This window comes from Zonotrichia leucophrys, chromosome 6 (genome assembly GCF_028769735.1).
Source record: "Zonotrichia leucophrys gambelii isolate GWCS_2022_RI chromosome 6, RI_Zleu_2.0, whole genome shotgun sequence".
NCBI lineage: Eukaryota > Metazoa > Chordata > Aves > Passeriformes > Passerellidae > Zonotrichia > Zonotrichia leucophrys.
The window spans coordinates 11,780,849-11,806,929 of record NC_088176.1 but is presented as its reverse complement, the minus strand read 5'-3'; the positions used below and the strand labels follow the sequence as shown (position 1 = coordinate 11,806,929).

General features: G+C 43.3%; 1 protein-coding gene across 1 annotated transcript in view; it reads right to left on the bottom strand.

Annotated features, from left to right (window-relative positions):
- Window positions 1-26,081, bottom strand: part of COL17A1 (collagen type XVII alpha 1 chain) — a 56,307-nt gene that overhangs the window by 5,272 nt on the left and 24,954 nt on the right. Inside the window, exons 4-48 of the mRNA XM_064716425.1 lie at window positions 25,349-25,447; window positions 23,608-23,745; window positions 23,206-23,253; window positions 22,236-22,271; window positions 20,580-20,627; window positions 20,117-20,260; window positions 18,788-18,931; window positions 18,008-18,079; window positions 17,515-17,598; window positions 17,117-17,182; window positions 15,997-16,158; window positions 15,548-15,637; window positions 15,365-15,409; window positions 14,622-14,771; window positions 13,977-14,192; window positions 13,641-13,679; window positions 13,482-13,508; window positions 12,995-13,021; window positions 12,446-12,508; window positions 12,168-12,272; window positions 11,608-11,670; window positions 11,185-11,220; window positions 10,981-11,034; window positions 10,567-10,602; window positions 10,329-10,364; window positions 9,882-9,944; window positions 9,503-9,538; window positions 9,065-9,136; window positions 8,686-8,712; window positions 7,989-8,024; window positions 7,416-7,451; window positions 7,090-7,170; window positions 6,384-6,419; window positions 5,604-5,684; window positions 4,335-4,388; window positions 4,174-4,215; window positions 3,855-3,908; window positions 3,643-3,702; window positions 3,119-3,145; window positions 3,001-3,042; window positions 2,786-2,842; window positions 2,364-2,411; window positions 1,612-1,725; window positions 1,193-1,339; window positions 533-616 (exon numbers count right to left, since the gene is read on the bottom strand). Of these exons, the coding sequence (XP_064572495.1) occupies window positions 533-616; window positions 1,193-1,339; window positions 1,612-1,725; window positions 2,364-2,411; window positions 2,786-2,842; window positions 3,001-3,042; window positions 3,119-3,145; window positions 3,643-3,702; window positions 3,855-3,908; window positions 4,174-4,215; window positions 4,335-4,388; window positions 5,604-5,684; window positions 6,384-6,419; window positions 7,090-7,170; window positions 7,416-7,451; window positions 7,989-8,024; window positions 8,686-8,712; window positions 9,065-9,136; window positions 9,503-9,538; window positions 9,882-9,944; window positions 10,329-10,364; window positions 10,567-10,602; window positions 10,981-11,034; window positions 11,185-11,220; window positions 11,608-11,670; window positions 12,168-12,272; window positions 12,446-12,508; window positions 12,995-13,021; window positions 13,482-13,508; window positions 13,641-13,679; window positions 13,977-14,192; window positions 14,622-14,771; window positions 15,365-15,409; window positions 15,548-15,637; window positions 15,997-16,158; window positions 17,117-17,182; window positions 17,515-17,598; window positions 18,008-18,079; window positions 18,788-18,931; window positions 20,117-20,260; window positions 20,580-20,627; window positions 22,236-22,271; window positions 23,206-23,253; window positions 23,608-23,745; window positions 25,349-25,447 (3,225 nt within the window). The remainder of the gene's footprint in view (window positions 1-532; window positions 617-1,192; window positions 1,340-1,611; window positions 1,726-2,363; window positions 2,412-2,785; window positions 2,843-3,000; window positions 3,043-3,118; window positions 3,146-3,642; window positions 3,703-3,854; window positions 3,909-4,173; window positions 4,216-4,334; window positions 4,389-5,603; window positions 5,685-6,383; window positions 6,420-7,089; window positions 7,171-7,415; window positions 7,452-7,988; window positions 8,025-8,685; window positions 8,713-9,064; window positions 9,137-9,502; window positions 9,539-9,881; window positions 9,945-10,328; window positions 10,365-10,566; window positions 10,603-10,980; window positions 11,035-11,184; window positions 11,221-11,607; window positions 11,671-12,167; window positions 12,273-12,445; window positions 12,509-12,994; window positions 13,022-13,481; window positions 13,509-13,640; window positions 13,680-13,976; window positions 14,193-14,621; window positions 14,772-15,364; window positions 15,410-15,547; window positions 15,638-15,996; window positions 16,159-17,116; window positions 17,183-17,514; window positions 17,599-18,007; window positions 18,080-18,787; window positions 18,932-20,116; window positions 20,261-20,579; window positions 20,628-22,235; window positions 22,272-23,205; window positions 23,254-23,607; window positions 23,746-25,348; window positions 25,448-26,081) is intronic.

The window sequence follows — 26,081 nt, the reverse complement described above, 5'->3', positions numbered from 1 at the left end:
CCTCTTTTCTGAGTGAATTGTTCTGTATATGGTGCCAGAAACATTTGTGACAAGGCTGGGAACCTCCTATAATAAGGGTATGAGGAGGATGTGAATTTGGATGGCTTAAGGGACCTCCCTGTGGTCTGTTTTTTTTCAGGACACCCTGGACAACTTCTTGGGTAAAGGAAATGAAAAGCAGTTCAGCTGGGAAAGACCATGCTGAGCTTTGTGACACTTTGGAGCCATTTGGAGCACAGTGCTGGCCAGCAAAATCATTACCTTCAGGGACAGCCAAATGACAACCTGGAATTTACCTGTCAGCCCACACTAACAGTGTGTATAGAAAAGAATACAGAGTTGGGGATCTCCTTCACCTTAAGAACAACAACATAGCAAGGCTATGGGGGAAATACAGAGTGGGGGAGCTGGAAAGTACAACAGCCTGAAGCAGCTGCAGGTAACTCCAGTTGCAGACTGGAGATTGGAAGGGAAAGAGAGATCTCCAGGATACTTTACCCTCAATTCCATGTTTCCCTTGAGGGTCACTTACTTTGCAGCAGGTCCAGAAGTTCTTGGTACAAAATGGATGTAGTGGATACTGAGCTAGAAAATGACTCATAGCGACCTGAAGAGCCTGTGGGAATGCAAAGGTTTTACATGAGCCAGTATGAGACAGAAGGTGAGCGGGGGTCAGGAAGGAACAAAGGACAGATGAATTAATTAACTGGTAGAATGGCCTTCTCATGCCCCCAGCTGTGAAACAGTTGCCCTCTCACACATCCCGGTCATCACGGACAGCTGTGTGCTCTGTTCATTTCTGGTTCAGATTCCAGGCTACTTCCAAAAGCTCTGGGGATTTCATCTAATTTAGGAGCACCCAAGACAACCCCCAAATACTTGAGACCACATATACTAAACAAGCCATCTCTGTTTGGGGTCTTTGGGGTGTCAAAGAATCTAACAGCAAATGTTTAATATAAGACTTTTCAAGCAGCAGCAACTGCTAGTTAATCTAACTATTAAAAAAGGACAAGGCTCAGAGGACACCTCAGCTGTGTAGAGTCCTGGGCCTAGACTGCTGAAGATGAATAACCTAGTTGGGGTGCTGCTATTTAAAGATTTGTTTCTCCTCTGGTTCTCACCTCCTAGGTGCTGCACAAGCTCAGCTGAGGGCATGACTCAGTACAGAGTTTACCAACATGGTGCTTACTTGTCATATAGCTCATGACACGGGTAGCCAGCTCTGCATAATCCAAGGTCATCCCATCTGCAGTGGTGATGAGTCCAGGTGGGCCAGGTGGGCCTGGAGGGCCTGGTGGGCCTTGGGCACCAGTGAAATAATGTCTGACGTTGTCACCTATGTAAAAAGCCCAGGATATGCCCACATCACTAAGAGGGAAGACTGACCATATGCACAATTACCAGACCCTCTTCCTCTGACAAAGAATGGGACAACAGAAGGGCAGTTCTACAGAGGCCACAATGGACAACAGCACTTCACAGTACTCAACAGAAATAAGCCCAGAGCAGCAGGGCTGTTGTTTCAAATAGAAGAGAGACAAGGTCCTAGGGAGCAAGAGAGAGAGGCAGGAAACTGCTGACCCACAGCAAAAATCTCATTATACTCACTCTTCAGGTAGTCAGTCACATACTGCTGAATCTCTTGAGGTGAACTTCCACTTGGGCCAGGAGGACCAGGTAGCCCAGGAGGTCCTGGGGGTCCCTGAATTTGTCTGGATCCACCTACAGAAAGCATTGTAAGGAGAAGTGGTTTTGGCACAGTTGCATTAGACCAAGTGATAGTGAAGTGTACTTGCATTAAGCCCTTCCCACGGGTCTGGGAAGACCTTTGGAAATTGAATATGGAAGGACTTCCCCTGCATATTTAAACACAGTCTGAGCATGGGCTATTTGGCAGTATAATGTCTTCAATTAATTCAGCATCTTATAATTCAGCAGGGCTGAGTCCAGAGACAGCAGGACTGTCTCTGGCTTTGTACAGGCAGACCTGGTGGGTTTGAGCACTAGAGTGCAGTGCTGTGCAGAATACAGATGGAGATCATAGAGCTCAAGCTCATTAGTCTAATATCACTGCCCTGCTGCTCCCAATCCCAGTCAGCTTGGGCAGCACCAGTTCAAGGACCTGTCCACACAGAGGCAAACTCTAGCTTAAAGGATTACCAGTAAATTGGAAAAAAACCCCTGTCAATTCTTAAATGTTATGATTTAAGACAAGTCATGCAAGAAGGGTTTTGAACAGAAATCCCATCAGCATCAGGTTGGCACCCACACTGGTAAAAGTCAAAGGAGCTTCTTCAAAGCCTCCACAAGATATCAACATTCCTTCTTAATGTCAGAGCAATGATGGTCTGGCCTCTTACCTCGAGATGCTCCTGGGATGCCAGGTGCACCTGGGACACCTGCATCACCTGGAAAAGAGTGAGGGAGACAGACACTTGTAATGGGTGTGACTGCACCTTGCATACTTGGTCATGTGAAACAGCTGAGCTTCATGTTGTTAGAGAAGTAACTTTCTAGCCCTTGCAATAACTGTCTTGAAATGCCAGCTTGCTGGGAAAGAGCATAAGGAAGAGACCATGGCAGCTTGCCTGAGCCTTCTGTGGCCTGGTCAGGTGCCTTGTGCTCACAGCAATTCTATTGCTCTGGCCCTGCTTTGCCTGAAAAGGCAGGGGTGAGCGCAGCTCTAGTTCCCAAAAGACTGGGCTGTTCCATCCTTTAGTCTCAACCATGCTTGGATGTGTGAGGCCACCCCCAATAAAAGAAAGATGATTTTTAACTTCACCTTTTGGTCCAGGTGGGCCAGGTGGGCCTGGGGGTCCCTGTATGGTGACTCTTTCACCTGCCAGTTGCAGAAAGAGAGTCAGATTGACAGGAATAAAGTATGTAGACAAAATCCTGGCTCTGGTAAAATTAAGTTAGAAAGAATAGAGCAGGATTTTGGCCTGATTTCAGCCCAGGGACAATGAATTCAAAGGAGGAAAGGGGGCACAGACTAACCGTGGGAGGAGAATGCTGAAAGGCCAGGATCACCCGGTTCTCCTGCAAGAGACACAGAAATGAAGGAGCACTCCTACACCCAGGCAAGCTACCCTGAAACCCACTGACATCTCCTTACCTGTGAATCCCCGTGGGCCTCGTTCACCTACGAACAGGGAAGCACAGGAACAGTGTTAGGATTTGCTTTATTCTCATCAGCAGCATCCCAGCCCACACTGCAGCATATCATCTTGGCCTTCAATTTGTAGGGGGGAAATGGGTAAAGGGAGCACATTTTCCTGCCAGCTGAGCTACACTTCACAGGCCACCCCATTGCACTGAGTTAGTCCACAGTGCATTTGCAAAAGGGCTGTCCCCTTCAATGGCAAATCTGAAGTTCTGAATGTTCTTGAGTATAATGGGCTTGCGAAGTTAGGATCTGAATACAGCAATTGCCTTGGCACCAGCACTGGAGACTAATAAATGTCTTTGACAAAGATTGACTTGTTTTACAGCAAACAGGAGTCCTACTTAGTGACAACTGTGCTAGCTTTCTTACAGACAGAGAAAGGCAGGAATTTCTGCTCCTAAGCCGTTTCTTCTTTTCAGTCTAAGGTGCTAAGACCCCTCTAGCACTTTGGTAAGCCAGCATGATATACCCACCTGGGTCTCCCTTCGGGCCTGGTGGTCCTGGTGGACCTGGTGGGCCTGTGAAGAATGCTTCTGCAATTCAAACAAAGATTTCTTCATGACATCCAACAGAACATGAAACAAGGTTTCCCTGGCTCCACTAGGTCCTAGCCTTTTATGTGCTCTCTGGAACCCCAACAGGACATTTCCAGGACCAGATGACAGAATGAGTGGCAAGGACCTACCTGAGGTGGACCTGGCTGATCCTGGTGGGCCTGGAGGTCCTGGCAATCCTTCTCCTAGGAAAAAGGGAAACAGAAAGGCTTCAGGAAGGATCAGCCTTGGCAAGTTGAAAACTTTGAGTGTCTTCCCAAAATACATGGCTTTTACTAATTAGTACTCTGGCTAGAACCTGCTGCAAAAGCAAATGTTCTTTGTTGGGCAGCATCTTGCTGCACTGAAACTGTGTTGGTAGAAATCCACTATGTGGCATTCTGCTTCCAGCCCTAGGCCTTGGAAAAACCTTCCACTTCCCAGCTGGGTTTCAGAGGAACAAACTCTTACCTGGGGGACCACGAGGTCCAGGGGGTCCCTGCACAGATTCACCTGATGACAGATGAAACAGGGGTATTAGAAACATTTACTCAGCAAATTGCATGGCTCAGATACATGCCATGCTGTGTCAGCATTCCATGCTTAGGGGCTGAGCTCTGTACATTACACACCTGGTGGTCCAGGGGGACCTGGCGGTCCTGCTCGCCCTTGTAGCTCTCCCAGCACTGTGCAAAAGAAAAACACAAAGAAGGGAAAATTGTTGCTATGGAGCAAGTGCTGCTATGGAAACTGTCAATATATTGCTGCTAGAAGCTCTTACAATCAAAGGTGGACTAAGATGGGACCTGAGTGACCTATGTAAGACCAGGATGAAGCAGAGGAGGGAGAGGAGAGATGTGTTTGGTAAGACATGAAGCAAAATACAGCTCTGAGTAGGATATTGGAAACAGGGAGGAGAGTAATGGTTGTTGAGAGAAAGAGCAAAGGACCAAAAGCTAAAGAAGGAGGGAAAGAACTTCAAGGAGAGGAAAGATTCTTTATAAGAGTAGAGAAATTTTGGGAGGAGAACACAACACAGAAATTATTTATCAAGCAGCTGCACTGTGTTATCTTGATTGTACTGTGTGATGTACTCTCACCTCCAAGCTGAGGCACAAACTCAAAGTTCAGGAATGCTGTGATCCAGGACACCTGAATGGGGAACTGGACAATACTGAAGCATGGTCTGAAACTACATGGCCCCATTCAGCTGGTGATCAGGCAAGGATCATTTATAATTTTATGTCCTCATCTACCTTGCTGCAAACTTGCAGATGTCCCAGACCCTAGGAATAGCAACTCTAAGACTCTAAGGAATAGCAACTGCTCTAACAGTGTTGCACAGAGCAAGTGCTTTTCCTGGGATGTCACTAAACTATTCTGTTCAGCTCCACTTATTTTCATCTTAAAATTTTAAAATTTTTACAAAATGTTACATTTTTTTAACCTTAAAATTTATTTGCTCTCATGTGAATTCATCATTTAATTTGAAGAGAGATTATTCTGTTGCTTAGATTAACATGCCTTTTCAAACTGGTTCTCATCTTACAGATGGCTCCACGCTCATATTGCACAGGGAACTGCCCTGTGTGAACTCAGTGGCTGGAAGCTCTCAGCTCTGTATCTCCCCTGTTAGTGGCAGCTCATCAGCCACCATTCCTCAGCTTCCCTCTCTGTGATGTGGGCCTGATGTCCTTTGCCTCCTTTTGAAAGGACTTTAGTATGCATAGATGAGGAGGAAAGAAGAGGTAGCTGGCATTGCAGAGGCACCATAACACACACATACTCGCCCCATGCCACATTGAGAAGAAAGAGTTAGGGGCATCTCCTGGTGGATGTGAGCAGGCCTTGAAGCTCTGACACACCTCCAGGCAAAGGAGTGCAAAGGCAGGGCTGCTTACTTTGAGATGCTAATGATGAGACTTCTGTTCTGATGGTTTCTATCACAGCTTCACCTGGGGATCCTTTCTCACCCCGTGGACCTTTTTCCAGGAAAAAAAAAAAAAAGAAACAGAGAAAGGGAGTTATGTAACTGAGAGAGGGTGACATTTTGTACCTACTCTGACAAGAGGTTCAGACTGTTCTTATGAGAACTGGGAGCATGAACTCAGTCCCAGATCTGAGGGACATTGCATTCAAGTGTGGAAATTATGCCCAGTTTGCTCTAACAGGATCAGAGAAAACCAGCTAAGAAAGGTTCTTAGGGGTCAGGTCTCTTCAAGCCCTTCCTAAGAGATGTCTGCCCAACTGGCAGTGCTTTCACAGTGACATTAATCCCAATTTGGCTCTAGTTTGTTCTCCTGCCTTTCAAAATGGCAGGAGGCATCCAGCTGGACTATAACCCCTATCACAGAAAGGCAACAGCACTTGAGGAGTGCCTTAGAAATACCAGCCTTCAGGAAAAATAGCTTAAGAAAAAAAAGACATTTGCAGCATCCACATTACACTGGCTCTTATCACCCTCTTACCACCCTTCTTCTTCCCCTGGGAAAACAAAAAATTATAAAAATTCTTTACTAGATTAATTAAGCCAAATAGTGCAACAAAATGAACTGAAAGGAAGAAATCTGTGAACAAAAGGGAGAGGGAATGAGCCAAGGGCTTAGAGAATTAGAAACAAAGAAAAACTAATGAATTCCTTTCTCTTAAGAAGCATAATCAAAGCTGAAGGAAAATGGTACCTTGCTGTCCAGGGAGACCAGCTGGTCCAACAGGACCTAGTTTCAAAGGAAAAACCCAAATTTCATTAGATTTTACTGGCTGTATTTTACAATAGCAGAAAATAATCAATAGTACTTTTATAAGAACTGAGACTATGAAAAAATGTATTTTCTACACAAACAAATGGAATTGCTGTGGGGTATGAATTAATCAACAACCCATATATTACTTGAATTTCCATCCTGTGGCAATTAAAATGCTTGGTGCCTCTTGGATTGGGGAAATAACCAGAATGCTACTGACCACAAAAGAAATGGAATGCAAAAGGCCTAACCCTCCTCTCACATTCCATACTGCAAACTGAGACTGCCTCTGCCAAACCAGCTCCAGGACTAGCTCCAGGCAGAAAGTGCCATGAGAGTTAGGGCTCAGGAACTCTGCTGCCTGACAGCAGCATGCTGGAGGGCAGTGAGTGACTGGACAGAGGAGTCTGAGGCCCAAGCTCATGCACAGCCAGTGTGTGTGTGGGAGAAAGATTTACAGATGCTTGACTGGGAATTCTGCTGCCTTGAGCTCAAAGCTGAGACTGGGAAACAAGCACTTCCTAATTTCAGCAACAGTGCTGGGAAAGGGATGAGACACAAGCCTGCTTTCCTGAGCAGTGAAAGAGCTTGATCCTAGTTCCTGGATTTGACCTATCACTACTTTGTAGTCATCAGTACTCACCTGGAACACCTGGAGGACCAGGGGGGCCAGGTGGGCCTGGGAGCCCTGGTGGGCCTGGCAGAGTAATAGTTGATGAACCCTCTGATAAACAAACACATAGATTAGCACACAGAAACTAATATTCACACATCTTTACACTTATATTTACACAGTGAATGTGTAAAAATCTATGCTTAAGGAATACCACATCTATGGCACATACATTCTCCCAGCACAGGGAGCTCAGTACAAGTCTGACATACAATCAAGATGAATTGAGGAGGCACAACAAAACCCCAGAGAAAACCCTCCTAAATCAGAAGTGTGACCCTCACAGCACTACATACCTGCACTTATGACTTTTCCTGGAGCTCCAGGTTCTCCTAGGAAAACAAAGGTAAAAAAGTTGAGCTTCTTTTTAGGGGGGTGGGTGGGTAAGTGCTATAATAGGCTCAATAACATTGTACTATTAAGCATGTCGTTTCTGTTCTTTCTGCCCTTTATCTCTTGTCTGAGAAGTCACAGCACTAGATGGTCAGGGGAAGAGAGCTGTGCTAATCCAGAGAAGCCCTCTGATCAGCTTTCCAAGCACTACATCTGCCAGCACGGGCAATGGCTTGATTTATCTGAGGCAGGCACACAGCTTCCACTGCAGTCAGCAGGCACCTCATGCTCAGGGCAGAACCGGGCTTCAGAGGTTTGCTCAGAGGAGAGCTGCCATGCCAAGTCCCTCAGCAGATGTCCCCACTGCCCTCTGTGTATGCTCAGAGAAGCTTTGCCTACCGTGCTTCTCAAACCTTCCCTTCCCAAAGCCACTAGATGCCACTGTTGATCCAGGGACTGGTCAGTGGAGCAGCTAATCCTTGCTAAAATGAAATCTTCAGAGAGAAAATGAGCATTAGGGAAGAAACAAAACTCACCTTTAGCCCCTGGTCGGCCGGGGTTGCCTGGAAGTCCTGATATGAGGTAGACAAACAATTTAAAATAGTTAGTGCAAATATTGCTTGCTGTATGTTTTTCAGGTACCCCAGCTGTTTCACTGGGTGAGTTTACAGAAGGAGCTCCCTACTCAAGACCCCAGCTTTCAGCCTTTATAAGCAGGTTCTTGAGGACTTTATAAGCCAGTGGAGGAACAGACTGAGCCGGTTGTGTCCTTGGGCTTCCCTGGTGCCACTGCTCCCTGGATGATGACACTGCTTCACAGATTTACCTGTAGCATCTTCTAGATACTGCTACCTGTCCTGAGGCTCCTGGATGAATTCCCCGTTGAACTGTCCCCCCCAGCCACCTCTGCTTACAGATGTCACATCCTCTGTTTATATCTCTATTGCCACATCCTCTCCCTTCTGTTTCTGCTGCTGACTAGAGGAACTTTTCAGTGATGCATGGGGAACTGAAATGTTATGTTTTGGGGAAAGGCAAAACTCAACACTCAAAAGCCTTGCATTGCTCAAAAATCACACATCTTGCACAAATCCGGTCTCAAAAGCCAAAGGAGATGTGGAAGTCTTGGGATATCACTCTGGAAATCCTGAGTACCACAGAGGGAAAATTACAAGGGTTTTTGAACTCGAATTAAAGTGTGTCATTGATATACTGGAATATGAAAAAGCCTACCTGGTGGTCCTTGGGGTCCTGTAAGACCTGTCAGAAAAAGGCAAAAACTCTTAAGATGTCTAAAAAATTTCATATGGGAAAAGGACAGACAGGGAGAAAAAGATTCCACTTATGTGAAATTATAGCACAAAATTCTCAAAGTGGTGGAAACTGGCCTAGCAACTGGTATGTAAATCAGCTCATAGCAGCTGATGTTTGCACTGTGGGCAATTTTGGGATCATAAAGGGTCTAGATTCTCTATGTATTTTCCTTTCATCACCACCTTAAGAATACAGAGATCCTCTGCCAGACATGAATTCAAATTAAGACTGGAAATTGGCAAATACATCAGCATTCCTGACTGAGCAAAAAGCATTTTTGTTCTCTCTATGCTTTTACCTGGCTCTCCAGCATCTCCAGTGGGTCCTGGAGGGCCTCTGGCACCTGGCATTCCCATAAGACCCGGTTCACCTAGGGATATAATCACCATTAATGAGACAGAAGACACTGACATACAATCTACAAATCCATTCAAGCCTAGCTGTCCTGCAGCACTTTCTACCCATTGTATTCTCACAGCCAAGTGGCCATCTCCAGCATCAGTGTCTGGAGGGGAACATCAATGACAGAAGAGTTCTGTAGAGAGGTAACTCTGTCACAAGTTTACAGCCTGCTCCATTATATGTCTCCGTTCCATGTTTACAGGTTGACTCTACAGTTCTGAGACAGAAGATCTCAGAACATGAATCTGCTGCCATCTTTCTCCCACCCCTTTTACAAATCAACTCCTACCAAATCAGAAAGTACCTGCACTTCTACCTCAAAGGAAGCCCTTACCTCTTTCACCTGGCTGTCCATCACGACCAGCTTGTCCTGTCCAAAGAAAGAGATTGTCAGGGACTTCTGAAACAGTACCACTGTTATCTTGCCTTCCTCCAAAGTGGAGCACAGCCCCAACCCTGAGAGTGGCTTTTCATCACATTGTATCTGCAAAAAACCTTGGTTGCCATCACTGAAGGTCCAGGAAGCATTCATTCAAAACTTAACTGTAGGACATTTTTTCTGAGTGTACAGACTAACCACAGCTGTCCAAAGGTAAGACCTAGATCACAACAAGCATGATTTCACTCCCATCCTTGTCTGTGCTCACAGAAACACGATGTGGGTGGCAATGACATTGCCTCCCATATAAATACAGCTGCTTTCTGGTACCCACCTGCAGGTCCTTTAGCCCCTGGCTCTCCTGGAAGTCCAGGTAATCCTCTTGAGCCTGGTTCACCTGTAGCAAAATAGTATGAAAATGAATCAAACAATTGTCCAAACTCTTGGACAATTCTGTCAGCAATATTTGCTGCTTTGCAACTGAAAACCAGCATTGACAGGATGTTCAGGCCTCATGATTCACAACTGTCTCTGGGCATTAGAAATGTTCAAGTGATGTGAATATAGGGCATGTAAGGGAGGACTTTCCTAAAGCTAAATACAAAGACTGTTACCAAGATTACTGGAATCAAGAATGGGATCTATTTGTTTATAATTTTGGTGCAAAAATAAAACTCCTATAATCAGTAACATCCCTATAGTGTTTCAGAAAGCTAACTGGGATTGGCTGGGCTGTGCTTTTATTAGGTTGGCTATTACCCCAGTATTTCAATCCACTGACCTGTCATTCCACGAGAACCCTTCTCACCCTGATCACCTGTGGCAGAAAAAAAGGGACAAATTCTGTGAGATTGCTTCATTTTAAAATGTTTCCATCAGAGAACATAAAGTCTGCTTTCTGACAAGAGCACAGAAGAAAAAGCCAAAGATGGATAAGGATAAAACCCATTGACAGTATCCATATCTAAAGGAATCTAAAGAAAATTAGCCACAAAAGAATACCTAATTGGTCAACATACCTTTGGGTCCAGGGGGTCCAATGGCTCCTTTTTCACCTGAAAGAGATATGGGTGATTGAACAATGGTAGTAACAAATCATGAGGGAAAGGCATTTAATGCATCAAGGGAAATAGAGATTCTGTGTTACCAGACAAACTCAAACTGGAAATTCTTTCCCTTTAACACAGCTCCATCCACACAACTGTTTTTCCTCTCTTAGACTGCTATGTTACCTCTGTGTCTTCTGCATTTCTCAATATTTGCTAGCAATCACTGACTAATTTTGGTTTGCCTCCCTTTTCTTCAGTCTTATGCTTTTCTTTGCCCACAGAATCAAAACGTGACACGGTCAGATGACATCTGCTGCTCAGAACAGTGCTAGAAAAGCACCTCAGCTAGTGCTGCTTTAATTGCCAGGAAGAAGAGAAAGTTACCTTTAGGACCTGGGAGTCCTACTTCACCTCTAAATCCTTGTAGGCCAGGAGAACCTGCAGAAAAATGAGATGGGGGTTTTTCATTCATCCCACTCACCACAATGCATCACTGAAGCTGAAAAACTATGAGAAGCTGTCACTCTGTCACTCTGGTTTTTTTCTCTTCAGTCTTTAGATGCCACAGCAAAGTAATACAGCACTCACCTGGAGGACCTTGTGGGCCTGGAGAACCCATCAAACCTGTAAGGAACATGGATTTTCTTTTAGTAACACCACAATTAGAAAATTATCAAATTGCTTTCAGTTTGTACAACAGCATCCACAACCCAAGAGGTGTTTAGTGGATTGGAAGTTCCCCAACCACTAGAAGAATTTGCATTACTGGCATTCTCAAAACCAGGACAATAAATTTAGAGAACGTAGTCCTTGTGACATTGAAGAAATATTTTCCACTTAAGTAAAGAGACCCAAGCCATCTATCTCAGCTGAGATGCTGAGATATGTGCTTCAGACTATTAGTTCACTTTTCTGGTTACTGCAGAGCAACACAAGTGAAATGGGACAGCTGGGGTGCCCATTTACTCCTAACCTCTCTGTTAGGTGTTCTCTCTCCGTTTTCACATTTACCTTTTAGGCCAGTAGAACCTGGGGGTCCAGGTGGCCCTGGAGGACCTGGCTCACCAATAGCACCTGCAAAAGAAGAGCATGAATAGACATGGTAGAATAGAGCCATGGTCCCATTTTTCCATTATCCTATCTACTGTTATTCTTTCTCTGGTAAGTGTCATGAATAATCTGCTCATCAGTTCAAAACATCCAAATAGATATGCACTGTCCAAGAGAAGAATATGAGCTCTCTGGGCTTTAGCAAGACAAATTGCCCAGCTTTGATGATCTGGATAACAGGGAAGAAGATAACCTTGATAGTGAAGTTATTTTGGTTCTGTCAGACTCAGACTTGACTGTAAGATCTGGGAAACCAAAGCAATCCTTGTTTATCCATTATAAGTCTGACAAAAAAATAATCCCTAAGGACATATTAACCTGTGCTGGGAAATGTATAGATATGAAATCTGGATTTGAATAGTGAAATCAAATTTTATCACTGAGGTGTTCTATTAATCAGGACCAAACTCTTGCTTTTGTCCTTCTCTGTCTTATCCAACAACAAGATACTTGGTTCCTACCTCTGTCTCCTTTTTCTCCAAATCCAGGTGGTCCTGGTTCCCCTCGAGGCCCTGGCAACCCTTCTCTACCTCTTTGTCCCATGGGACCTTCCATGCCAGGCTCACCTACAGGAAAGAAATGCCTTGTAACAACAGATGTCTATGGGAGGGAGGCCTTGGGCAAAAGGATCCATGGCTGGCTCCACTGGGGAAATCAATGATCACACAGCCAGGTGTCTGTAGTCCTGTGCCATGTGTCAGTCAGTTGTGAATGACTCAGCACTGACAGAGATGCTCACCCATGCTTCCCTTCTGGCCTTTTGGTCCTTCTGGTCCTGCATGCCCAATTGGACCAGGAATGCCTGGAAAGAAAACACAGTAAGCTTTCAGAGTTCTTGACTATGTACCATAAAACAATAACATGCAACTTAGGGAAATCTCAAGCCTGGAGAGATTAATTCTATGGGGTAAAGAATATAATAATCATAAGGTGGGTACTTTATCTCTTTAGAAGAACACAATACATATAAAAGCACAGGAAAGCTGAGCCAAGTATTTATGCAGCTGCAGGACTCTTTCAGTGCTGGACTAGAATCTTCACAAATTCAGCATGTCCAACTAAGGGGAAGTCTGGCCAAGGCTTTGCTTGTAACCAAGTCTCTGAGCTGTGTCTGTAGCTCAGCACCAAGGTATTAATCAAGTGACTTAATCTATGCTAAATATTGACTCTTCAGAGAACCACCTTGAGCTAAGTTCAAGGAATTTTGCAAGAAAGTGCTGAATTTGTTCTTGCCCACAGTAATATAAACAAATGTCCTCCCTTAAAGGGGAATTGAACTATAGCCCACCTGGGACACCAGGAAGTCCTCGATCACCTGTAGACAGAAACAAAGAGACAGTCAGTGGGGAATAAATTTTCTCTTTTTGTCACTTTGGCTAACCCTCACCCTCATAAAAAGAAGTTTATGTTCCTGGAATATTTACAAGTTCTAGGGCCCCCAGCAATTGTCTCCCTTGAATTCATGTAAATAATTGAATCATTCACACCATGCAAAACCCTCTGGGCACTGAAGCACTCTCTGATTAAACCAGGTAGAGCCTGGCTTCAGGAATGACTTTCATCCAGGCAAAAGGAGCTTCTAGATTCACAGTGAGATCTCCTGTTTTCTTTGACCAGAAAACAGGAGAAAAACCCCAACCTTCACAACAATATCTGAACTAACAGATAACTGGCATCAGCTTCTCCACATGTTGGAGTCACAAAATACCATTTTCTACCCGGGCCCTATGACAGGCTGCCAATCTACCTGAGAAAGAAGGTAACTCCAAACTCACCTTTGGGACCTTGTATTCCCATGTCACCTGAGAAAAGTGAAAAAAAAAAAAAAAATTGAATCAAGAGACATGCATGTCATTCATTTTGTCTTCTACAAAATTGTGCATTGCCAGAGCCAAGGAATTGGACAGGGGAAGAGAAGGACTGTATGGCTGTACCTTTCTCACCACGTTCTCCTCTCTCCCCTCGGAAGTAGCCTGTAAGAGGAAGTGAAGGGGCTGTTAGAACTCATTATACAGCACAGCAGATACTCATTTCAAGAACAAGGATACTTCTATTTGGCTTTCAGGCCACAGGCAGAACAGTATGTTTTGTGAGTTTCCTCAGTAAATTTGTTTTCACAAATACATGAAATTTCTAAAGATGGGAGAATGTTGGCTGCACTGTTGTTCATCTCTTTCCATCATGTGCTAGACAGAAGTAAATCACCTTTCTCCTGCTAACAAAAGTAGCATGAGAAATAAGGTATGGGCTCATTTTATGACTCTGCTCACCTCGTTCTATTTCCTTATTCAGTCTGCTCTTCACCATCAACCAGACTGACTCTTCATTTTCATATGGGAAGGTTGAGGAGAGTGAGCTACCATGAAGAAAATCTACTCTTGAAACATCCTTTTCTATTTTTGAATTCCCTTGGTTGATTGCCAGGAGGCCACCATTGATTCTTTCCAGGTCTTCCACACGAGATTTCAGCTTTCTCACTTCTTCAGCTGGAAGGTTAAAGGAAAATGCTAGGGAACATGTTGCCAGATATGCATGCCTGAAACACCTCATGCTATCACAGGAACATGGCAACACTGTCATGTAGCTATGGCCACTGAATTTTGCAGAATTCTTTTTTTTCCCCAGAAGGGATATCTGGAATTTAAATGACAGCTTTGGAATCTGTCAGTTTTGGAGCAGTAGACCTCAGAAGCTTTGCTATCCTACTCACCCCAAGACTATATAACTCCCCAACAAAGACTGTATTCCTTATCCATTCTTTCTGTCCATTTGTAATATCTCAGTGGCAAGTCACCATCAAGCTGAATGTTTCCCTCAGTTCTCTGACTTGGTATCTCTGGTGCTTGGGCTTGTTCCCAGCTTAAACCCTCTGTCATTCTATATCATTCAACATTTTTTCCTCAGTTATCTCTTACCCAGAGCAATGAGTCCAAAAAGCAATCCAAGGAGGAACAACCAGGCCAGAAGCAAACCCAGGAGCCATTTCCACCAGCTACAGCAGGAACCACAAGGACACCAGGATGGTGCTGATCCAATTGCACCTCCTGCATCACCACTTCGTATTTCTGGAAAAGGGAAGGAAGAATCTCCTGGTTAATGAAGAGTTCCTTGACTTTAGAGTTAAGAATCTCTTACAATAAGGACATCAAGGCCTGATCCATTATATAAAGGGCTATGGAAAAAATCTTTATGCCACTCTGTGCACATGGTGAGTGTAATTCTAGGCCCTGTGGAAGTTGGGAACAGTATTTCCAAAGGGAATTCAAATAGGGGACAAAAACACTCAGTGTATTTTAAAATAACAGCTGGAAAACATGATCACATGAGCGTGAATTTTTTGTACAGATCTGAGCCATAAATGACAGCCATAGCCAGCATGGTCTGTCTGACCCTCTCTTCCCCATAAATCTGTCCCAGTAGCAGGACACAGCTGGACTGTCAGCTATCTGATTTTCTCTAGTCATGAAAAAATAACCCAACTGTCCACTTATCTACAATCAAATCACTGGTACCAATTTCTCTGGTAGCCTCCTGAAGATTCCCTCCCTCTCTCTGATTCATTGCTCAGAGACCACTCATGTCCCTCAAGAACAATTGCTTTTTTTGTGTACTGTGCTTTGGTGCTTCTTCCAATGAAAGTCTGAGTGGCATCACTTACCTGCATAAGTTTCTTTGTCCCGTTTTGGCATGGATTTCAGCCCCCCTGTTTTAAAAACAGTAAAAGAAGTTTTACGAGTCTTTCTGTGCATGACAAAATTTAGAGTGTGGGCTTGAAAGGGAAGGTAGTAATGGAGGCAGAAGGAGAAAGTTGTGTTGCACTTCCACAGGAACAAATTCTTACCATTTGCATCTGATTTTAGGCCAGTATCTGTAGTATAAGAGGAGGAAAATCCCTGCTTCTCTTTCTTCAAAGTGTCTTCTCCAAAAGATCCTGAACAGGACCCGAATATAATTAGAAACATTACACCAGAAGTTAAACCAGGCCAATCTTCTTTCATTGGTAAAGGGGTATTTTTCTTGGGAAGACACAATAGCTCTCCCTGTCTAAACCAGATCTAGTTTTTTTTTCTCTCAAAACTCTGAGCTTTGTGAAATATCCCAAGGCACACTCTGGAGCTTCAAAAGCAAAAGCCAGACCCAGGTTTCAGCTGGCATGGTTAAAAGCTGCCTGCCTGTCAGAGGTTCTTGTATGATGTACAAGTTAGGTGTAGTGCCCTGAACATTGAACTTCCCTTATGATCAGTTTCTGTGCCCTCAAAATAACCACGTGTCCTGAACGAGGGATGTTACCTCCACTAAGGCCAGTGTTAGAAGCACTAAAGACTTTGCCAGTGTCCTTTGTCATGACCAAGAGCTCCATCTCCTTTGCAGGTGCCTTCTCCTTCTCCAGCAGCAGGAACTTGCAGTCTTTGCGCAGAATGTCGTCTCCCTGGGAGCTCACAGCAGTTCCTCCTGCAATATTAGTAACAGATGGTAGAGAGGAGATGAGTGTGGGCCATTGAGCCCATAACTACAAGCCACATCACTTCTGTTCATAAAAACAGGCGGTCACATTGTGATTGGGGTTGCCAGTACAAAAAGAGCCTTGTAAGATACTGGGCACTAAAGGTAACAGGACAGCTGTGCATGTCATTAGGTTTCTTCGGAGATGTGCATTTCACTAGCTGGGGAGGCCCTGCTGCCAGAAATGGGGAACATCTGGAATTCAATCATATGTAGAAGTGATTTGCTCAATGAGCTCTTTGCTCCTCAAGCACACTTCCTGTGGAGTCAGAGAAACTCATTCCATTACTCTAGCAGAACCTGGAGTAAACCTTTATTAGAAATGTTATCATAACTTCTGTGGTCTTCACATCTATTTTTAAGCCTTGTCTTTGGGAGTCCTTGGATTACAAGGCAAACTTGGCTTTCTTTACATACAGAGAAAAAAAATGTGCAGTTTGTAACTCTCAGAATTGCAGAAAAGAACTGGAAAGGATGAATCCTGACTGTTCAAGGACAAAGGGCTTCTCTCATTAAAAAAAACATATTCTGGTCATGTATAAGTCAATTCCTTTATTTTTGAGTGGTTGAAGCTGAAACTGGTACAACTGAAAAATTATTTTTAAGAGCAACATGGCAAATGTTTTGGCTTTAAATAAAGTACAATTTCACACATGTCATCTTCTATCCAGCTTCCTGAGCTGAAATAGCTCAGAATTAAACAATCCAAATTATTGCAGAGAACTGAATCAGACAAGTTCATTTGCTCATTCTTAGATTCTGACTCTCTTTTTAGAAAGGTACTGGTAGGAGACTTGGCTAGTGACAAGTTATGCACCTGAGTGTCACTTACTGAGTCTCTAACATATCATTTTTATGATATGCTTGTACGAGGCCATGCCTAAACACCTGTGAATGACAGACTCACCTGCTGAGGCAGACACACCAGTACTTGCCATGGTGTTGCTCTGAGAAGTGTTCTTCATCCCATATGCTGCAAAGAAGAAATTCAACAATGACTGAGATGAAGGATAACAAGGGATCTACACACATCAAAATATTTAGAAAATCTGTTCTCATTCAGTGTTCCTAGGACAACTCAAATAACCAAGGGTTTCCCCAGCAAGCAAATTTCTGCATCAGCACTGGGAGCTGTTCCTGCACATGCACAGCAGAGGAAATGTCCCTCAATATCTCTTCATACCACACTGTGCCACACAAGAAAGTGATGAGGAGGCCTCTGTCAAGATGAACCTTCTAATCACTACAGAAAAGGTGGGAGAAGGAAGCACACATTGGTGACCCTCACACTTTCTCTAGGCTTACTTTGTTGCTGACTTGCAGAGACTGCTGTAGCATTCTGGGTTGCAGAAGAAGAGCTTGGAGACAGGTTGTTTTGAACTCCAAATACTGCAAAGAAAAGCATTGCAATGAGGGTTATATGAGTCCTGCAGTGCAGGTGGCATTCTGGTTAAAACCCAAACAAAACCAGTGACACAAAAATAATGATCTCTCCCAATAAATTTCACCAGCTTTCTGGAAGCACCACAGGCCTTACAACAAAATGTCTTGTAACTTAGTTCACCTTGCTGTATTGTTATTGTTGGCTCAGGACAATCATGGCAACCATTTTAAAACATCATCTCGAGTTACATTGTGAGGTCTCTTGGCTGCATGGACATTTCTGCAGGTGGGGAAAAGAGCTGCTGACACTCAGATGAGGGATAGGAGAGAAACTGGTATATTGGTATTATTGCACTGTAGTTGTCAGTGCCAGAAATGCAGTGCTGTCAAAGTGTGAAAGGAACAAAAATCTGACCTGTAGAGGAAGAGCTCAGGCCTGCATTCAGAGTATGATTGCTGGGAGCCAGGTTATTTGGAACACCAAAAACTGCAAAAAGAAGTGAAATGTTATTACTGCTCTCAAATCTAGCACCCAAAGGTCAATGGCACAGTCCCAGAAATTAAAAGTCAACTTGGAAATGCAACTAATGATAATGCACAATAATTGCACAGAGGAAAAATCTTGACAATAATAATAATAATCACCCTTTTACTGAACTGACACAGGCAAAAAATCCTGCCTCAGACAAGATGAGATCATGTGACAGTGAGAGAAAGTAAAGCTTTAAATAATATTTCATCATAAAGCTTCTTGTGGTTTTTCTCTGCAGCTGGGGAATGTGGAATCCCTGGCATTTAGAAATGGGCCTCACCAGGTGTAAGAACACACAAAACTTACTTATAATATCTTTAGTATATGAGCCATTCTTACAACGGGCCAGGATAATCCAATATTAGTTTGAATCTAAACTGGTTTTTATAGGGAATGTGAGGTTGACCTCTTTTACAAAGATGACATCAAAATTTAATGACAGTCACAGAGCCAGGACAATAAATCTCACACAGAAGGATTTTGAGATAGATTCAGTGTAGAAGCAGAGAGCACCAAATGACAGAAAACCAGAGAAAATTCAAGCATATCCCTTGCCATTTTGATTATTCCATCATTTTAGCTTGTGCTGAGCAAAAAAACATGCTTTTGACCCAATTTCAGGATAGTTCCATCCTTCAAAACTGGGCAATCCAGGGAGCATACCTGATCCTGTAGAGTGAGACATGGCATTGATCAAGGAAGAGCTGTTATGGTATCCACCAAGGGAAGAGCCAGCAGGCAGAGTGGAGGACCACATGTATGAAGGGAGGGCAGTATTCAGTATGGTTGTGTCATATGTCCCTGACACTGAAAAAACCAAGCAGATAGAAGTGGTTTTCAACAAGGTCAGGCTTGTGGCTTAGCATACACTGCAGGTTTATAGGGCAAACAACTTACATTTCAATTACCCTTGTAGAGTCAACTCAATAACTCCAGGTTAGCATGGCATAACTGACCTCAAACGTCAGCTGATTACAGCCCACACAAATTTTAACCAATGGAATATAGATTGACAGCATGATCATTCACAGAACACCTTGAAGAGATTTCATTGTTCATAGATGGTATGGTACCAGAATAAACCATCCCAGTCTGCCATTCCATTAATAAATCACCCTGGGCCATGGGATGTATGACTTTTGCTTCCCAAATGTCTCTGATTGGTTCACTAGTGTACTGGACTAAAATTCTATTTTAGACAGGATTGGAGCTCTGAGTAAGACAAAAGATATTGTTTTTAGACATTGATGGAAGATAATGGAATCCTCAAGCCCTGTTGTGAGGTGTATAAATAACTAAAAAAGGTTGTAGTATTTTAAGTACCACTTCAGTTATAGAGTCACAAAATGGTTTGGGATTAAAGGGACCTCAAGGATCATCTAGTTCCAACCTCCTGCTATAGGGAGGGACACCTTGCACTAGACCAAGTTGTTGAAAGTCCCATCCATTCTGGCCTGGAACACTTCCAGTGATGGGGTATCCACAACTTCTCTGGGCAACCTGTGCCAGTGCCTCATCACTCTCAAAGTAAAGAATTTCTTCCTAACATCTATTAAAGCCCGCCCTCTTTCAGTTTGAAGCCATTCCCCCTTGTCTTCTCATGCAGTTCCTGATGAGTTATTATGAAATGGAATGGCTAATAAATCACTCACTGAAATGTTGTCTTCAGTCCTATCTCTCTGTCTCACTTGGAGATAAGAGATCAAATCACTCTCAGACACATTTACTTAGAGCTCTTATCTCTGCTAGAAATACCTCTGAACTGAAACTGGTGGCAGAAAGAATGGACTCATTTATTTGGAGATTAGACTAGTCCCTATAAAGACACCCAAGATGGCTCTTGTTACAGCAATACCTGGACAGTCTTTCAGCATTCTGACCCTTTTTCTGTACAGGAACACCATGTATTCTTATCTGAACGGTCTTAACAACTGAGTACTTTTTATGGCAAATGCTGTTTGGAATGAGTGCAACATTGCTAATGCCAAGTACCTGACTGAGAGCTCTCAGTGACCATCTTTGTCTCCACCACGGCCTTTTTCGGTATCGGGAGGGTACCAGATGATGACCGAGTAGGGCTGCAGCTGGCAGATCGACTTCCCTTCAGCAAACGTTTCACATCATCCAACTCTGTCCCTAGCAGGAAAAGCAAATGTCCAAAGTCACCCAAAAGCCAGTGTTTCATTGTAATCCCGCTCTGGTTCTAAATAGTTCAGTGGAATTTATCTGCATGTCTATGAAGTTGTTACTTTCTGGGGGGGGGCACTTAATGACAAAGCTCTAGAGGATGTTTCTGGGACTAAAGAGCATTTTACATATTTGCAAGAGCATCACTTAACCCACAGCATGTTTCCTTGTCCAGAAAAGGGACTCAAATTAATGTTTTTAACAGGAAAAGTAATACCCTAGCAGCAACACCCTCTACCTTATCCCCAATACCCCTGGAATAACTTACATCTGCCAGAGGGAGATGCACTCTGCAGTCGGACTCGTATTTCACTCTCTGGGAAGATAAAAAGCAGATCATGAATATGGAGAGAGATTCATTTGTGCCCTGGGCTGGGAATGAAACCTTAGGCTGAAGTGAATTCCTTCCTTCTTGCTGTTTATGTTCCACCTTGCTGTCTGACTGCTTAATCTGAGCAGTACTCATGGTCCATGCAAATTGGTAGCAAATGGGCTTGGGCAACTTTTTGTTTTGGGGCCACATTTTGCTGCTTTAAATTCCAGGGAATTATATTTCACTCATTGATGGCCTCTGATGAAGTCAATAATGTTGCTACTGTCAGATATACAGAAGATCTAATTATGCAGTCCTCAATCACACTGATGTTTCCACTCATCACAAATATTATTTTCATTTTCCTTCTGAACAAAAAAATTAGAGAGCCAAAAGATGTTTAGTAAATACACAAATTCAGTACTACCTCTTGGGTACAACTGACATCTCTACAGTGGGCTGTATGATTCAGTCTCTTGCTACTTACTGACTTCTCTTTCAGCTCACTGAATGTAACCAGCCCAGTTTTCAGCCAACATTCTCACCAGGTACTCAATACTATTGCCTTACTTTTACTGGACTTTTACTGTCCAGCACAAGAAATTACACAGTTAATGTGATTTGGCTGGGGTAAACCTTTAAACTTGCCTCCCACAAGCAAAGTGGTCAGCCAGAACATGTGATACATGCTCCTCATGATGAAATCTGACAGTGCATGCACTAGAAAAGAAATACTATCTTGGCATTCATGTGGAGAAGATGATGGATTGGAATTATTTTCTGAAGTAATATGAGAAGCTGGACCTGATTCTCTGGTGCCTACTTTATTATGCATGGCCTAGTTCTGCTGGGAGTTCAGGTATGTAGTGTGCTAGAGGAGACGATCTGAGTGACGATCTGAGGCAGAATAATTGGGAATGTGACACTCTCCAGGAGGACTGTGCAAGACCATGCTGTGATTTATACCCACTGCTAAAATTAACTTGAATAAAGTGACATTATAGTTTCCTCTTCAAGCAACTGGAAACAGATACTATGTTCTTGGAGACCAAGATAATCTCTCTTTCCCCAACACTGTTAATAACTTATTAGAAGAGCTGAATGATTTAAACAATGCAGAGTTTTACAGTGAGCTGGCTACAGATCACAGTAAGTCTGCAATTTCCTCACCATCTCTTTACTATCAGCAGGAAATTATTTCAGGGTATGGCTTTATGGTTTGCAAGACAGATCACAGTAGGAGAAGCATGAATGCAATTACTGTAAATATGTCAGAGGCTGGTCCCAGAGCATGGATGGACTAAGGTTATTGTAGTGAACAGACAAGATGGAAGACCATCTTCTCACACATCCAGGTTTCCAAGAATATCTTCCTTTCTGACACAGTCCGAACTACCATGACGTTCACTAAGGTCAATTTTTACACTAAGCTTGTTTAAACAACTGCTTACAGATTAATAGTTCACATCTGAAATGGTGCAAATCCATGTACCTCATCTGACGGCTCCACACTTAAACTGGTGGATTCCAGCTCAAGAATAGGTCTATTTAACACACCTGAATTATGCTGAACTGAAAAAAGGAGGCTTCTCAAAGAACAGAATCACTCACCTCGACTTTGGCTTCTCCCTCTCGTAGAGGCAGATGCTGTGAACAGCAATGAAAGAAACACTGTATTAGTCTTTACTGCCTGTGACACCTCTGAAAATCAGTACACTGATCTTGCTCAGTGTGCTTACATTCAGGCAGTAACTTTTCTTGGAGCACAGTTGGAAGAACTGAACCATTAAGTAATTTTATCAGGCCCCCTTTAGACCATAAGGTATTTTAAAGAATCAGTAGCACTTTTAGCCTTTTTGGACCAGATGCTGTTTCTTTTAATACAGGGAAATGCTGTTTGTAGATGGTGATGTCACATTTCAAATGGCAAAAAAGAAGTTAAGAGGCCTGTTGATCCCACTGACCAATGCTGCATATTGTGAAACCCTGCCTCATTCTATGAGCCAAAAGGTGACCTGATCATAATGTTTCACTACCTTCACTGAGTAAAATCAGCAGCTCAGAGTTTGGACAGGGCAAGACAACACCTGCTGACAGTGTTTAGTGCAAACATTGTCACTAAATATATCACTGAATAGCCACTTCATTTTTCCATATGCACTTGATGAAGTCTAGAAATGAGCTACCAGAAAAGTATATCCAGCAATGACTCAAAATCCCAAGAGTCTGGACTTTCTTGCTTGCAGCTGTTCTCTGAGCTATTCTAGAAGGGTGAAGGGAATGCTATGAAGCATCCCATGTCTGTCTTTTCCTGTCCATATCATACAGGGAGCATCACAAAAGCAGTTGAGAGTCGCAGATACACAGTATTCACTATCTGTTTGAATATGATCAGCTAGAGACCTGACTTTCAGCTGTTAATGTAAATCCCACATAAATCCTGTGAAGAAGCTGCATGGTGGCCCAGTACAGAGGTAGCAAAGGTAGAGCAGGACACAGAAATGTGCAAAAAGCCCTTATGGTCATCAACTCACATGACCTTGCCATAACATTCAGAGGAGCAGCTCTAAAAAGGACATACCGAAATCTTTTCTGGGAAACTCAGGAGAAGAATTGGCACTGGAGCTCCCTGCAAAGAACAGAAAAGTGTTCATTAATACTTTGTACAAGATCATTAACAGCTTTCAAAACATGTCTTCCTGGCAACTACTTAATCTCAGTGGGCAGAAAACATTTCCATTAAAAAAAAAGAGCTATTCAGGTTTCACATGAAAGAGCTGCTAATGTCTTTCAACAAGAATATGCCACAACTCCTTTTAGGAATGAGCATTACTCCTAGGATAAATAGGACCTAATCATTAAATTGTGTCCCTGATGGTTTATTTCCTAAGAAAACCCCAATGGGATTGGGGACAATTCTGCACTAATGTGACCTCAGAGTGCACTGCACATTGCCTCCCTTCTATGGCATGTTCTGTGATACCTTCATAGGCTGCATGGCGGCTGACATAGGTTTTTCTTTCAAATGTTGAGCCAGGTGATTTGGTGAGAGTAGAGCTGGGAGACTGGGCTTGTCTGTAGCTGGAGGATGATGATGTTGAATTCAATCTACCACTTCCACCTATGGGCAAAACAAAACACCCTCAGCAAATGGAAGTCCTGGTAGTACATTCTGGATGCCCGGGGTGCTTTATGTTACTGTCTTCTGAGCTAGACAAACTTGCACTGGTGTTTCACAACTAGAGATGGACAAGAACAATATCAGGGTCCAACTCTGGCTGTCCTCAGCATTCAGGGCAGAGAGGAGTATTGGTTATCACTGTGTACAACTGTGTATTTATTTCAAAGCAAAACTTGTCAATGATTTGTATGAAACCAGGTTCTGGCCTAGGGTAATAGGGAACCATCTCCCCTGAGCAGGAACAAATTTAGCTCTGGATGCTGCTGAGTTTTGGAAAGGATATAGATTCATTTGTTAACTCAAGCGTTACACGACATAGGCTACAAAAACTGTTCATACTCTTGCACAAAATCTAATGCTCGAGTATGATCAGGCTACAGCACAAAGGGATTGTTTACCCATCCCTACAAAAAGTGTGTTCTTTTGATCTCAACAGTGTTTTCATGCCAGCTTCCCCTCTAAGAGGACCTGTTTTGTTCTGTAACTTTCCTGTTTAATTCAGCAGAAAGAACTACTGTGCCAAGTAGGCCTCTGTTAGAGGCATTCTGCAAGAAAATGGGAAAGAAGAGACTACAGAATGCTCTCTGAAACTTCAAGAGCTCAGTGTCTCTGAAGTTCAGGTTATTTTCTCTTTTTCCACATACTGAAAAAAAATGGTGCTCTGAGTTTGAAGCACTGTATTCAGTTCTCACATTGATGCCAGTCCAGACAATTAGCCCAACATCTGCAGTGGAGTTACTTCACTTGTGCCCTGAGGCAAAGTGATTCCACACTCTGGCCTTTAACTGGCATGCAGGTGTCTGTCAGATCTCTTTGGTATGGCTAACTCTCCCCTTGAGCTTCCAAAGTGCACTTCACTCCCTTTGGTTTGTCAGTTCCCTTGGAGCACAGAGAATGTTTTCAGAGAGCTGTATAGTCAGTCCCACTGGGGACAGAGAAGCGTGCCATGTACCTGGCTAGGAATCTTAGTCTTTAGAAGCCTTTGCTATGACAACCTAAGAGCTGTGCAAAAAAAATTGCTGTTAAAGAAATGGTTTTACAGAGTAGGCAGTACACAATGATTTAGCACATCCAGAAAATCTGGCAAAGTGTTCAAAGCCATGGGCACACAAACATAAGAAAACATTTTCTAGGAATTTCTTTAATAATATTCTACCCTCAACAAGATCAACAAAAAGATCAATCAAAACTGTCTTTAGAACAAAAATTGTCAGAAAGACTGTGATTTGGAAAAACTGAAAGAAGGGAAATACAGTTTCTGAATGACTTCTTAAAAACAGTAGGAATGAAATTTTTTGTTGTTGCTCTCCTGAAATTAAGTTTTCCCTGTGGAAAATGGGATTTTGTCATTTACTCACACATTCTCAAACCCACCTTTAGGGAAGGAATATCTTTGCTTTGTGTATGCATTTGGCACTTCTACTTTCACAACTCCTGTTTTCCTTGCCCCTGGCTCACCCTACTTCCCTGCCTTGAATCTCCTCAGCCCATTTCTGCTGCCTTTGCTCTCTGTCTCCTACTGGGCAGTGCTTTCCTTCCTTACTTGAGGTCACATGGCTGCTTCCATGGGTGTACGACCGCTTTTCCACTCCACTCCCTCCAGTGTGGGATGATGTTTTGAGCCCACTGCTGCTCCCTCCTTCTGAAAGAGATGAGCACAAAATGAAACATTCTCTCCAGGCAGGAGACAGGAAGAGCAAGGACACTGCAAGAGAAGGCAGGAGGGACCCAAAGTTGTCCATGCACTTGGTTACAAGTACAGCTTCATTTCTGGTGAGAGATCAGAGGTACAGGGAAGTACCTTGTCTGCAGAGCAGACAAGCATTCACACTCCACAGCCAGCGGGTTTGTAGTCAAGTTTTGCTTCATACACAGACTGACCCTCATCATAAATAAGATGATAATACAATTCCTTGCCAACTCAGCTGCAGCAAACCAATCAAGGATATGGTGGGATAAGGAGTGTGAAGGATTCTTCCCTATTTGGAGTTTGTACTTCTCTGCAGAGGTAGAAATGTCCTGTTACCTTTGATGTTACTGAAAACATTCACTCACTGTTGCCAACTGGGTAAGATGACAGGGAACTAATACACTGCAGCCCCAGCATTGGAACCTGCATACCCATCACTTTTGGTCCTTCTTCCCAAGAGACAATCACCACTGGGGACCCTATATCTGGACTTAAATCTTTGCAGAGTCTGGTCTTCTAGCCTAGTACACTATGTGGCTTTGTTTCTGACAATACCCAGACAGGTCCTCAAATACTACTCCTCTCC